The 13,244-nt window shown below is 46.5% G+C and overlaps 7 protein-coding genes and 1 non-coding gene across 8 annotated transcripts; 4 read left to right on the forward strand and 4 right to left on the reverse strand. All coding sequences in view use genetic code 12, as the record gives it.

Moving 5' to 3' along the window:
• Positions 1 to 294: 294 nt before the first annotated feature.
• Positions 295 to 1,182, forward strand: FOB63_000881 (exosome non-catalytic core subunit; the record flags this gene model as incomplete). The annotated part of the gene is made up of 1 exon (XM_002619726.2): positions 295 to 1,182. One exon carries the CDS (start codon positions 295 to 297, stop codon positions 1,180 to 1,182), a length of 888 nt encoding a protein of 295 aa, XP_002619772.2.
• Positions 1,183 to 1,567: 385 nt separating this feature from the next.
• Positions 1,568 to 2,596, reverse strand: PDR16 (phosphatidylinositol transporter; the record flags this gene model as incomplete). The annotated part of the gene is made up of 1 exon (XM_002619727.2): positions 1,568 to 2,596. The coding sequence occupies one exon, from the start codon at positions 2,594 to 2,596 to the stop codon at positions 1,568 to 1,570; it is 1,029 nt and encodes a 342-aa protein (XP_002619773.2).
• A 558-nt stretch (positions 2,597 to 3,154) lies between these two features.
• On the reverse strand, positions 3,155 to 3,226 carry FOB63_005503. The gene has a single exon. It is a non-coding gene; the product is annotated as a tRNA-Glu (tRNA).
• A 745-nt stretch (positions 3,227 to 3,971) lies between these two features.
• Positions 3,972 to 5,231, forward strand: ELA1 (elongin A; the record flags this gene model as incomplete). The annotated part of the gene is made up of 1 exon (XM_002619728.2): positions 3,972 to 5,231. One exon carries the CDS (start codon positions 3,972 to 3,974, stop codon positions 5,229 to 5,231), a length of 1,260 nt encoding a protein of 419 aa, XP_002619774.2.
• A 368-nt stretch (positions 5,232 to 5,599) lies between these two features.
• On the reverse strand, positions 5,600 to 6,526 carry RPP1 (RNA-binding RNA processing protein; the record flags this gene model as incomplete). Its single annotated transcript, XM_002619729.2, has 1 exon — positions 5,600 to 6,526. One exon carries the CDS (start codon positions 6,524 to 6,526, stop codon positions 5,600 to 5,602), a length of 927 nt encoding a protein of 308 aa, XP_002619775.1.
• Positions 6,527 to 7,559: 1,033 nt separating this feature from the next.
• Positions 7,560 to 8,315, forward strand: FOB63_000885 (uncharacterized protein; the record flags this gene model as incomplete). The annotated part of the gene is made up of 1 exon (XM_002619730.2): positions 7,560 to 8,315. One exon carries the CDS (start codon positions 7,560 to 7,562, stop codon positions 8,313 to 8,315), a length of 756 nt encoding a protein of 251 aa, XP_002619776.2.
• A 1,337-nt stretch (positions 8,316 to 9,652) lies between these two features.
• YCK2 (serine/threonine protein kinase) lies at positions 9,653 to 11,086 on the forward strand (the record flags this gene model as incomplete). The annotated part of the gene is made up of 1 exon (XM_002619731.2): positions 9,653 to 11,086. One exon carries the CDS (start codon positions 9,653 to 9,655, stop codon positions 11,084 to 11,086), a length of 1,434 nt encoding a protein of 477 aa, XP_002619777.1.
• Positions 11,087 to 11,547: 461 nt separating this feature from the next.
• Positions 11,548 to 12,723, reverse strand: FOB63_000887 (uncharacterized protein; the record flags this gene model as incomplete). The annotated part of the gene is made up of 1 exon (XM_002619733.2): positions 11,548 to 12,723. One exon carries the CDS (start codon positions 12,721 to 12,723, stop codon positions 11,548 to 11,550), a length of 1,176 nt encoding a protein of 391 aa, XP_002619779.2.
• Between the last annotated feature and the right edge of the window lie 521 nt (positions 12,724 to 13,244).

Below are 13,244 nucleotides of genomic sequence, written 5' to 3' on the forward strand. Positions count from 1 at the left end.
CTTCCTTGTGCTCTGGAAGTACTATATTTCGCCATAAAGTAGACCTGCCTTTTTGACCTGCAGACAGCCCATAGTGGAGATGGCCCAAAAAAAGCACTACATTATCAAACTTCAGACAAGTCATAGAGTTTGATTGTTTACAAAGCAGAAAACTCTTTAAAACAGACGTTTCTTCATATAACTGCAGCTCTTTTTTGAATCCCTGCACTAACATCGCCCGCCCACTATCCATATTTTCTCATAGGCATTTTGCATCGGCTATTCCACACATTTCATACCCCCATCTCACATAAAATGGACGAAAGTACGCCAGTTGTGCCCGGGCAGTACATTGTTTCTACATTCAAGCCACACCAAGGAGCAGCCGGCCCCGAAATCCACCGCTTCATCCCAGGAAAAGGAACCACACTTTCAAATATCACCAAGGGCTCACAAACGGTGCCTGTGATCTCAGCAACGGTGCTTGGATACCCACTCATGCAAGAAGTTGTTGGCGACGAAACACCAGCGGAAAACGCTGCTGAAAACCCAGCTGCTGCGCCCGATACGCTTCAGCGCACGTTTCTTGTTTCGGTGGTGACAAACACAAACACTTATGGCCGCTATGCGGCTGAAATCGAGCCTCAAGCAGCAGCTGCTGCTGAAGGAGCAGCCTCGAGCCTTCCGAGGGAAGGAGACGTCGTGCTAGTGCGTATCACGCGACTCAACCCGAAACAAGCCAATTGTGAAATTTTGTCCGTTTGTGGACGTGGGAATGTCTCTTCCGATGGTGGAATTGGAGCAACAGGTGCTACAGCGCACTTTTCTGTTCCTATGGGCGGCGGTGCCCAGATTTTGCTGTCTTACGCTGCGGTTGCATCTGCCCAAGGCACTATGATTGGAGCTCAGCCATATGATGTTGGCGAGGCGTTCCGGGGAGTCATTCGGAGCCAAGATGTGCGGCAAACAGACCGTGACAAGGTCCGCATAGCCGACTGCTTCCGTCCTGGGGATATAGTCAGAGCAGAGGTCTTGTCGCTTGGAGATGGTAGTAACTACTACTTGACCACGGCTCGAAATGACTTGGGTGTCGTTTTTGCCAAAAGTGAAGGTGGAGCAGGTGAACGCATGGCCGCTATTGATTGGGAAACCATGGTAGGAGGTGGAGTGGCGGAAAAGAGAAAGTGTGCCAAGATGTTCTAATCCATGTTGCTTGGTTACAAGACAACTGACCTATTAGTCATTGGTTCAAAGAAAACGATAATAATTCTCTATTCATGACCTCTCTCTCTAGTGTACTATAAAACTACGATTCGATGAGCAAACGGGGAATATAGTTGCATGTATAAAACTTTTCTTTCAAGTAAAATGTTTCTCGTAGTCAATCATTATCAATTAGAATCTACTTAATTCGTGGTGACTTATACCAAAAAATGTATCGCTGTATGTATTAAAAGCGTGCTGATTACAAGGAGATCTTTCGACCACACCCATTCTGGTTATTGGTTATCTTACATTCACACCTGTGATTGTTCTAGCATTCATGTCGTATTATAATTAGCCTCTACCTGGACTGATGTTCCAACAATCATAAGGGATGTACCAATTCCTCGTGGTCACCACGCAAATCCACTTCCGACAACCCGATCTTGCTCCCAAAGGTCTCAAAGCGCTTGATGTACTTTCTCTTCTTCTCTTCGCTGATGCGAATCATCTCGTTCCAATACTTGGAGTGGTCGTACTCAAAGTTGACCGAACCCCCGAAATCCTTGTCTAGTTGCAGAGCAGGAACAAAGTCGGGGAAAGGTTGGTCGAAAACTAACTTCTCCCGTGTGAGCGGGTCGATGAACGGATGAATCATCTTCAAAAATGTCCACGCTATCAACGGAATGTTTGTTAAAAGAGCCTTTCCAAGTCTCTCGGGATAATGTGTTTGCAAAATATGCAACACCTGTTTGCCAATGCCTATGGGTGGGATCTTGTTGGACTTTATTCCGACAGGCGAACTTTTAAAGTCAATGAGCAATGCAAGCGAGTCTTGGCCGCTTGGGCAAAAGTCAATGACGCGTTCAAGCATGTACACCAAATGTTGCACCTGTCTCTGGCTTGTTTTCGTATTCTGTCTTCCGGGCTTCAAATAAAGACACGGCCGCGAGTGGTTGTCAAAGCCAAGTATCACCTCTTTGCCTGTTTCGTTCTCCTCACTGCACAACTGGCCGTTGACCGTATTGTCCTCGTCCAAGAAGCCGTTGATGCCGAACTCTCTGCGCCATGCCAAAGTCAACTCAATTCGTGCAATGGCGTCCTTGGTTTCCCATTTTGTCGCTCTCAAGTAACGCAAAAAGCACTCGCGTGTCAACCACGCCTTCTCGCTTGGAGTCAAAGGTTTATAGTTGGACTTGTCTTTGGACTTTGCTTCGTGTTCGCTGCTGGCAGCTTTGAAGTCTTCATTTGCAAAATGGGCAAAAACCAACGCGTACTTTTCCTTCTGCAGAGGGTCTAGTTCGTCTTCCGGTGGGATTATGCACTCTGGTGCTGGTGACTCAAAAGGAATATAGGTAATTTCCTCATTAACGGGAGCAGCAGGCTTTGGGTCTGCTTTCTTTGATCTAAACATAATGGGCAGAAAGAAAGAATAGACAAACGGTCGAAAGGTACGTCGTGTGTGGTTTTATTTTCCTGGAGCCTTTTTTTTTTTTTTTTTGTCCTGTTCTATTTCTATTCAGGTAATCTACTTAAGATATACTACATTAACACACCGCAAATTAACTCCGCGCCCTGCGACGGAATATTATGCGCCACTCGGCTTTTCGATTCAGTTCTTCATGGAATCAAGATACTTCACTTTTTGGCTAGTGTCCAACTTGGCGGATCTTGATCCGGAGCTGTTTCTCGTTTTGGTTCGCCTTCTCCTCATCCCATGAGCCATGCGGCGTTAGGGATCGGAAGTTTCTCGGCTCCTTATATACCGATTGCCGTTTCGGCGCAACTCTGCGCGCGGCTAACTATGGAAGCTTTATGCCGACGCAGAAGCAACGGAAAAATACGTGCAGTGGCTAGTGCAGAAGAGAAAACACCTTCCAGCAAAGAGACTAGTATGCTCGAAATTCATTGGAGCACTAAATGAAGGGGTTAGGACCCTTAAGCAGAAGGAACGGCAAAGAAAAAAAGAAAGCTCCGATACGGGGAATCGAACCCCGATCTGCTCGGTGAGAGCGAACCGTGATAGCCATTACACTATATCGGACTTGTTATATTCGTAAAGTTTTAGGTAGTATAGGTTCGCATAATCATACTACTATTCCATCTGATGGCTCTCCATACATAAATTCCTTTTAAGTTACTATTCTAAATGAACTTCTAAAGGGTTCAAGGGTGGCTTCTTTCTCTCGAGAGTATAGCATAGACTAATGTTTGGTCACGTGATGAACAACCATTTGCTCTTCGCTACTTTAAGATAGCGGTTATCATTTTGCAATCTTCTTGATAATAATTAAGAATATTAGCTGCCTCCAACAACTAAGAATCTTGATTTTCTATTTTCAACTTCGTTGTTCGATTTCTAGCTGGTTTGTGAATCGTGGTAATAGATTCGACACTCACCGGACCTATTGAAAGTCAGTCAGATTGCCATACCCATAATCTGATCGAACCAAGTTGCCGATTTTCTGCGGTGAATTTAGAAAATTCAGCATATTTCATCTTTTTATAAGCAGACTTCAGAAGGACATCTTTTTTCGTCCACGTTAGTTCAACGATTGTTTGTTGTTTTCAACGCTCTGATACGTTTCATTGGCTTGTTCCCCCATTTTATTCTATCACTGCTGGCTGCCGTTATTGATCAAATACTGCCAATTGAACGCAGCGACTGACTGTCATTAAGAACTGCCCCATCGCCTGATTATCTTCGATAACCTATCAGTTGATTTTCTGTTATTGTTTACCTGTCATTGATTCCGAGCTGATTGTGTTATCTTCATTGGCTGTCTACGATGGTACGTTCTCTCTTTGATACAGCACTTGCCGCCTGTGTCCAGAATGCTCTGCTTATAGACAATGTTGGAACTACGCCATATCATCTTGTTCGGCCCATTCTCAAAAGACTTTCAGCTAAACAACTAGCTCAACTCGAGGAGAATTCTCCCTCGGTCACACCCGAGTCTGATGAGCTATGGAGGGTGCTCATTGAGAAAGACTTTCCTGACCGCCCACTTCCGCGGCGCCAATATGTTTCTGGAGGTGACATGCCCACTAAAGCGACTTATTTCCAGTACGTTGCAGAAAGAGACGAACTACGAGCCTCGAGCGCCCAAAGACTTAGAAAATTCACCGAACGCATCCAACGGGAGAAGAGCCGAAACCAAATCGTGCCATTGAAAGGAATACTACACGAACCTGTGCGCAGGAAAGTGCCACTGACTTTTACTCCCTTCAGTACTAATGCGAGACCAAAGTCTATTTTGGGCAAGGCCATGCGGGACATGCAACATCGCCTGTTGATATTCCAAGGTGCTCGCAAGTATGATCCTTACCGGGCTTTCAAGCAGCGAGATCAGCAAACAGACAATGGCCAGTATAGGGATCGGAGAGCAGAAAGGACTATGGTTGGCAAAACCGAGGAAAACGAAGCTAGGGGAAGAAAAGAAAACCCCAATTCTACGGGAAACATGTCTAGAAAAAAGAGAAAAGTGGACAACCAGGTGCCCAGTTCTGCTCCGTTTCTATATTTCGCTGTCAGTCTGAGGACCCGATCTTCTGATAATGGCAGGTTTCTAGCTGGACCTGAAACAACTTCATTTGAAGATGCATCTCGCAATGCTGGGCAACATATAACCGATTCGGGAACGGCAAGTGCTGAATCTGAACGTACACTGTCCTCTACAATCTCAGAAGCTGCTCCAAGCCTTACTGAAACGCCCACAACTTCCAGTATTCAATCTGTTCGAAAATCTAATTCTACTCCTCCGGCTGCATCTCTCTCACCAAGTCCTAAGCCTGCTTCACCCTCGTCTCTGCTGAATCTCCCTTCCTCAACTGAACAAGTGAGGCGTGAAGCTCCTGAATCCTATAAACGGAGGCCACCTTCAATTTTTTTGCCGAAGCGCAAAATGCCACGGGCGCCACGCATTTCTGTGCCCAAAGGAGAGAAGGAGACTAAAACAAGGGAACCACAAGCAAGAGAAACCAAAGATTCTCAAAGCAACGAAGATGTGCCTGTAAAACGGGCACTTCGATCCTCGATCTTCCATTGAATTTTCATTGGATGGTAATAGATGCGCGGGCAAATTTTACTGGATCTACGTGTTGAGCTGGTGTACTCCTTCAGAGAAAATCAAGTTTATAATTATGTGGTGTATATGTCCTGCTGGCGGGCACAAAATGAGCTCTAGATGGACGTCTTTTATAGCTTGACGCAGAATTTAAATAGTGAATACTTGTTCCATGTGTGAAACCCTGTCCTATGCGTTGTCAATGTCTGTAATCTATTATGTTCTTCGACACTCTCCGTATGTCGCTATAATGGTCTATTATTTATCAGCTCTTCTGAGGTAAGGCCTGAGCGTCGGCGGACTCCATCGCTCGCTTTATCTTGGCGAAAAGAAGCTTAGAGCCTATTTGTTTAACTTGCGACTTCGGCCCTTTTCGTCTGTGTCTCTGGCTTTGGTCGTTTTTTCTTAGAATCACCCTCACTGTCAGCACTCCTCTTCGCCGGTTCGCCGATGAGCATTTCAGTGGCTGTTTTACCGCCCGATCCCACTGCCACTGTTTGCTTATGAGAGCGATTACGCAAGCGGCCACTGACCAAAGCTGCCTCTGCATTAGCAAAGAAACCATCCTTGCTGTTGGAGTTCTTCAAGCCAAGCTCGCGCATCACGCCCAAAATGTCTACGTAGTTGCGCCCATGAAGAGGCTCGGTGGCTCCGCTCAGAAAGACAAGCCCGCGGCCGCGTGATGCCCGCACTAGCTGGATACAGTTGCCAAAGAAAGTGCGCCGGCTGAGGTGGGCTGTGGTGCCCAAAGCCAGCAGCGACTCGCACCCCGCAGGGCCAGCGACCAAGCCTGAGTAGCACACCTCGAACTTGACGCCCCGCAGCAACGCCAGCCCAACACACTTATGTTTCAAAAAAAACGGCAACCGTGTGGCCATAGGCAAGCTGATGAGGTCGACATCAAGATTTGCAGCAGCCACTTGAAGCGCCTTTTCTGTCGTGGGCTGCACCGCTATGAGGTCGAAACACGCGGCTGCACTGAGCTTCAGAAGACTTTGCGTTTTAGCCGGGTCCAGCACCACAAGCGTGATTCTAGAGAACAAGCGGAGACCTTCGAACAGGGCAAGCTGCCGCCGAAGCTCGTCGATGGGAATCGGGTTGAGTTCGCGGGCGCTGGTGAGTGGAAGCTTGACACTCTCCGCAGCAATGAAGTTGAGCGCTATGTACCGGTAGCCAAGAGTATAGAGCATGGCGATGGTGTTGCGCACAGTGGCGATTTGGGCGTCTGACGCAGGTGCATATTGCTGCACGGGCCACGGCACGTTGAGGTCGAACATTGGAGATGAGATGTAGTGTGCACAGGGCAAAGTAGTAGGAAGCGCGAACAAAAGTTGACAATAAGAATATGGTTGCAAAAATCAATCTCAAGCACCTGGCGTATATTGTGTTTTGGAGTAGAGGTGTGGTGATTTCCCGTACCTAGAAAATCGTGTCTTTCTGGTATTGTCCTAAAAAATTTCTGCTCTGCAAAGGTGAAGAGTTGGCCCTGGGCCTGTCATTTTGATGCCAACTCTTTTTACCTGAGCAAAAGTATAGAAGATTTTGGTGTTCGTGTTGTAGCCACGAAGATCTGTGTTACTCATTTTAATATACTTCACTTTGTTGTCTATCCTGGTTGTCTATCCTGATAATCTGATTTGAAATATGAAGAGCATTTCGATGAAGTAAAAGAAGAAAGTGGTTTAATCAAACTAGAAAAGACACGCGAAGTTTCAAGTCACCACTTTGTTTTGTAACTCGTGCTGCTTTTCCTTGTTTGGTGGTTAAGAGAGAAAAGAATTATTTACGTTCATGCCTTATCAGCAGATAAATCACCAAAGTTGTATGTGTTATAGCTTTAACCTTGATCTTCAGAGCAACAATTTGAATACTATGTGTGGTTCACTGAAGAGAAGATTACTCATGGGCATTGGTGTTCCGTTTCGTGTGTTTTCTTTCTTTTTACTGTTCTCCTTTATTCCCTTAGACCTCGGTCATTTGTTTTTGTTTCTCGTTGGTTTCTGTCTACTATTGACCAATGCTTATCGTTGTTTTCGATTTTGAGACACACTTCTGGTTTCTTAGTCAGCTTTCCCAGCCACAGTTATGTCCTGCACCCATGTACACATCGCGTACATTGTTCTATACATGAGAGAAGCTTCTGGAGGTTGGCCACCGCCACCAAAAAATGGCGTACTTTCAACTATTTCTTGATTCCTAGCTTCCTCTTTTCTTCTAGCTTTTTTTTTAGCTTGTTTATTTTTTTGCTGCTTGCCGAACACTTCTCTGTCTCATTTGCAACGCTCCCCGCTTTTTCGCCCAAGTCGCACCATGTCTACACATAACCTCTTCATGACGCAAACCCGACACGATAACCAGGGCATCTTGAACCTCGGCACCAACTGCTATCTTTGCAGCCAACTTGACTTTCTCCCCTTCTCCTGCGAGTTTTGCAACCATGTTTTCTGCTCGCGCCACCGCAACATTGACGTGCACAATTGTGTGGGCCGGCCCCAGCGCCAACGTCAAACTTCGCCAACTTCCAGCGACGACACAACTCCTGTAGCGGCTCTTTTCCCAGACAAAGACGTCCGTCGTGCACAGCTAGACCTGCTGCTCCGCCCGGCTAAACCTGTATCGATTTCTGCTCTGGTATCATCGAATCCGTTCAACAAATTGACTCGCTTTTTGCACGCTGAACGCATGCGCCGGAAACTGCGCAAACCCAGTGCAGCGCTGGAGCTTGTTCAGCTTAAAAAAGTTGCCCGAGGGCCGCAGACCGTGGCCCAGTCCGACCGTGTGCATTTGTGGGCCCTTTACGTTAGTGGTGAGGATCTCGCTGAAGTGGATAGCGCAGCTATGCGTCGTGGTGTGTGGGTGCTGAAAAACTGGTCTGCGGGCCGATGCTTGGACACTTTGGCAGATCTTCTCGGCGTTGCTAACCGCAACAATGCGACGCAGCAGCCAGATGACAGGTTGAGCTTGTTCATTGTGCGGGACGGCACGCCGGAGCTTCTCAAACCGGCTGCCAAGCTAAACTTGCCGCAAGGATCAACTGTGTACTTGGTTCGAGGCCCAGTTTCTTGATGCGGTCTCTCGAATGTTGCTCATATCTGTTAGCTGTTAGTGCAACCGAGCAAGGTGCCATTTACGCCTAACTCGTCTCGAGAATCTCGCATTTCAGCCGTCTCGGTTTGGTACTCGTCTCCATCCTGCCATCCTTCAGTCTCTATTTGGCAGTCTCGCTGATAAAGGATGCGTTACCCTTTTAGAACATGTATGGAGTTTGAAGAACTCGCCTGGCGAATGCATATCAAAAGCATCCATCAATTGCCTGTGATGTCTGGTTTTGCTCTTCGAAATTACGTGATTGCTGATAGCAGCGTGCAGACCTATTTCGGTCAGTGAGAATTCGTTTGCAGATTTTTCCATTTGCTATTCAGATCGTCACGGACAGTGTTCTTGTGCTACAAATCGCATCGGTCGCTTGCTCACTCATTGAGTTTTTACCGGTTAAGTATGGTGAACTTCTTGCCTGTCTAAGATGCTTGCCGGAACTTGCCGGCTATTTCCATTCCCATGTTCATATTTCTGTTCATCGGCAGACAGGTTTCCTCTTCAGTCGCCAAATGGACAACGCGCGCCGCCTCACCTGTCGTCGTTTGTAATTCCGTCATATGTCGCATGTCTAGAGCCATAAAAGTACATTCGTCACCGCCGTAAATTCGTCTCCCTTTGCCCATACATCATCTCTCGTTGCTTTCTTTTTCACATCGTTGAAAATTTAGTTTCTTTTTTTTACCCCATCCGTCCTTGGCACCCCGCTGTACCACTTACGGCGTTGGGCCCGGATCCACACCCGTACCTCCCTCGCTTCACCTCAACAGCGAAACAATCTTTCTTGTGGACAAAGCAGAAAGCATAATAGCACCCACCTTTTGGCCTAGTTTCACATAAGAGAGGCTGTCTCTTGTTCCGCATATTTTGCTCCTTCTTGGTCCGTCTTCTATCCCGAACCTGTGCCGCTTGTGAGCCAGATTTTCCGTCTGGTCGACATCTTATCTTTTTTTCTGCATTTTTTGGCGTCTCCACCACTTTTGGTTGGTTTTGACCCGTGGCAGTCTAGCAGCGACCTGAAACACTCCAAGGAGAGCTTCCATTGATACCACTCTTTTCCGGTGCTTTTTCCTCTCGATTTTCGCTTGTTTTTTGCTCTTTTCCGTTGCCGAAACAACTTTACCGTTTCCAGATTCCTGTCGGCAGAAACGCACCCATCCATATAATCTTTGCGGGCCATCTTCGACTGCTGGAGTCTTCATTTTTCGTTGATCCGAGACCCTTCCCTGTTGACCTTTGAGCTTTCGAGCGTAATCAGGGCTATCCGCGATTGTTTTCTTTTTCCAATCGCTTGCTTTTGAAAACCCATGTCCAGTGCCGCCGCCATTGCTGCCGCTGCTGCTTCATCTAATAACCAGAAAATGAGCGCTCCTAACAGCTCTTCCTCATCCGCTAACAACAATTCTGTTGTTGGCTTACACTACAAGATTGGCAAGAAAATCGGAGAAGGTTCCTTTGGTGTCCTTTTCGAAGGAAGCAACATCATTAATGGCGTTGCTGTAGCCATCAAGTTTGAGCCGAGAAAAACTGAAGCACCTCAGTTGCGCGACGAGTACAGAACGTACAAACATTTGCAAGGCTGTGATGGCATTCCTAATGCCTACTATTTTGGTCAAGAAGGTTTGCATCTGATCTTGGTGATTGACTTGTTGGGCCCCTCTTTGGAGGATTTGTTTGACTGGTGTGGCCGGCGCTTTTCGGTGAAAACCGTAGTGCAAGTTGCTATCCAGATGTTGTCTTTGATTGAAGAAGTGCACCGCCACGACTTGATTTATCGTGATATCAAACCCGACAACTTTTTAATTGGCCGCCAGGGCTTTCCTGATGAAAACAAGGTGCACTTAATTGACTTTGGTATGGCCAAGCAATACCGGGACCCACGTACCAAGCAACACATTCCTTACCGTGAAAAGAAATCGTTGAGCGGCACGGCCCGGTACATGTCGATCAACACACACTTGGGCCGCGAGCAGCTGAGAAGAGACGACTTGGAGGCGCTTGGCCATGTGTTTTTCTACTTCTTGCGTGGCCAGTTGCCTTGGCAAGGATTGAAAGCACCCACCAACAAGCAAAAGTACGAGAAGATTGGCGACAAGAAAAGAACTACGTCTGCCTCAGTCTTGTGCGAAGGCTTACCCAAGCAGTTTGCTGAATATTTGGAGTCTGTGCGTCTGTTGCCTTTCGAAGCTGAGCCAGCTTATGAGGAGTACCGCATGTTGTTGTTGTCTGCCTTGGACGATTTGGGATTGCATGCTGATGGGGACTACGACTGGATGCATCTTAATGGAGGCAAAGGCTGGGACTCCTCGATCAACAAGAAGCCTAACTTACATGGCTATGGACATCCTAACCCGCCCAACGAGAGAGAGCGTCGTCATCGTGAACAACGCAGAAACAGGCCACACCACTCGGCACAGCCGGGCGGAAATATTCCCAACTCGGCAGGTAATAGCAACTTGAACAACATGAGTCAATCCGCACAACAACAGCAACAGTTGTCGGCCACGCAATCCCACCAGCAGAAGTTGCAACACTTGATAAACAGACCATTGCCTCCAATCAAGCAGGAGCTCCAACCTAACTCAAGCATGGGCGGAAACATGAACAATGACATGTCCGGCAACCAGGCGATGATGAGAAATTCGCAAACGAACAATGGCCAGCGCGTCAACCAGTACGAGCAGCAGCAGCATGTGGAAGAAGAGAAGAAGGGTTTCTGGTCCAAGTTCTGCTGTCAGTAGAGATGCTAGGTCCAAACACAAAGTGAAAAAAATAAAATAAAAAAAAAACCATTAGATGACGCTTCTAGCGTTTACTTGTTCCTTTATTTCTTCTAATACAAGATTTTTATTGCTCTCTCGCACCGAAGTTGCGTGGTAGGTTTCGGTTTCATATTTTATTTTATTCTGAATGACAACCAAAAGTCTGTTGCCCGTGTTATGGTTCAATATATTCGGAAAAATACGAAAATTCATAACAAGTACTTTGTCTGGTAAAACGCTTGGAATGATTTTTTTGCCATGCTGTTCCCACTTGGTTTCTCCTAGTCAAACTACTGCGACAAAGCGCAAATAAAGCAGACTTTACATTAGAAAGACATATTAACAAATTTATATTACCTACTGGACCTGTGCTCTGCACTCCAGAGGCATGAACCGTCATGACTAGCATGATAAAGCATTGTTTTCGGTCACATACTTTATTATGCGGCCACAGTAATGTCCTTTTCTTTGGCCATGATGGTTGCCCACTCTTCGGGACTAACTTCCATCTCAGTGTACGTTGTACGCAAGTATGCTTCAATAGATTTCAAAGACTCGATGGTGGCCTTCTTATCAAACTTGTCTGCAGCCTTTACTGTACTAGCCAAGTTTTGAAGACGTTCACTCAACAAACGGGCACGGTAGTCCACCCATTCAGGATAGAAGTCGTGGTAACGGCTTCCATAGTTAACCTCTGGCTTCACGGTACTCAATACAGAGCCTTCGTACACGTTTGGGTCTTTAGCTCTGAAACTAGTAACCATAGTGATTCTCTCCGAAGTACCGAGAGGCTTGGGGGCCAAGTGTTGAATCAAGCGTCCCTGCAAGACGGCTGCAGAACCCTTTTGAGGGCCCGGCACCTTAGCAATCTTCTGGTCTCCCATGCGAAGATAGGTCTCTCCCCCGATCATGTTGGTGGTGTCAGACAACATAAGGACACACACAAATGGCGGAGAGTCGTAATGCCAGCCAACAATGGCAGGAATGTCTTCACCGGAACTTTTGCCGCTGAGAGCCTGCTCCCTAGCGCGTACCTTTCTCTGTTGTTCAGCAACTTCTTCAGATGTGACACCGATGTTCACATGAGCAATTTCGCATTCCATCACAATTTCCAATTCCACGCCAGCCATGGTGGAAATCAACTCGATTGTTTTTGGGTGAGTCCAGGCCTGGTAAATAAATGGGGTCACAACCTCGTCGCGGACTTTGGCGTAGTGTCTGATAATGCAATCCATGCCACTGGTGGAGTTGAAGGAAGTTCTGGCGTACTTCAAGAAAACCTCCTTTTGCAAACACTCCATCTTCATGATGTCGGTGGCCTCTTCTGTGAACAATGGGAAAGGGTCTGAAACACCAATGGGAGAGATTTGAGTCTTGTGTGTGAGGCCCAACTCCTCCATGGTCAATCTGCGGGTGCTGTGATACTTGTGTTGGTCAAGTTCATCGCTAGAGTAGTACTTCAAGTGTTTTTCGGGCTCAAACTTAATGGTGCTGATGTCTCCATACTTGGCTTTAAGTTCTTCGTAAGTTTGCTCTAAGGTATCCTTGTACTGTTGTTCGGAAATTCTCTTGCGGAGGTTACCAGCCTCCACATCGGCGATCAAAGCAGCAGACATAGTGATTGAAAATTAAGAATGAATATGAATAGCAGATTCAAAAAAAAATGAAGAGAAAAATGCGTAGATGAAAGGGCGTATTTATATCGCTGTCAAGGGGCATGTTGCATTATCTATGGGCTTTGTTTTTTTTCGCATAGATAAGGCCTTCTCAGAATGGGTGCAAATTCCAATTGTCTCCTGCACCTGTCTTGGGCTCCTTTTCGGGTTACAAAAACCGCGTGTTATCTGTCATGGTTGCCTAATATGGTTGCGCCCATGTCATTACAAAAAGGGAAACATATCACGGACTTTGATTTTTCGACCTAGACTCGACATTGCATCCAGCACTTTCTTTCTTTGGACACCATATCTTTCCAAAAAGGATGAGGAAATCCTATTTCATGCAACTCCAATGTAACATCATGTGGTTGCATGTGTCTTTCTCTTCATCGTCTGAAGTGTACCCCCTTTCATAGTACTTTGTAAAGTTTTTTTTTTCCAGAGCAGTGTTCTTGTATTGTTGGGATGTCAACATTGTA

Source organism: Clavispora lusitaniae, assembly GCF_014636115.1.
Source record: "Clavispora lusitaniae strain FDAARGOS_655 chromosome Unknown tig00000003_pilon, whole genome shotgun sequence".
Lineage (NCBI taxonomy): Eukaryota > Fungi > Ascomycota > Pichiomycetes > Serinales > Metschnikowiaceae > Clavispora > Clavispora lusitaniae.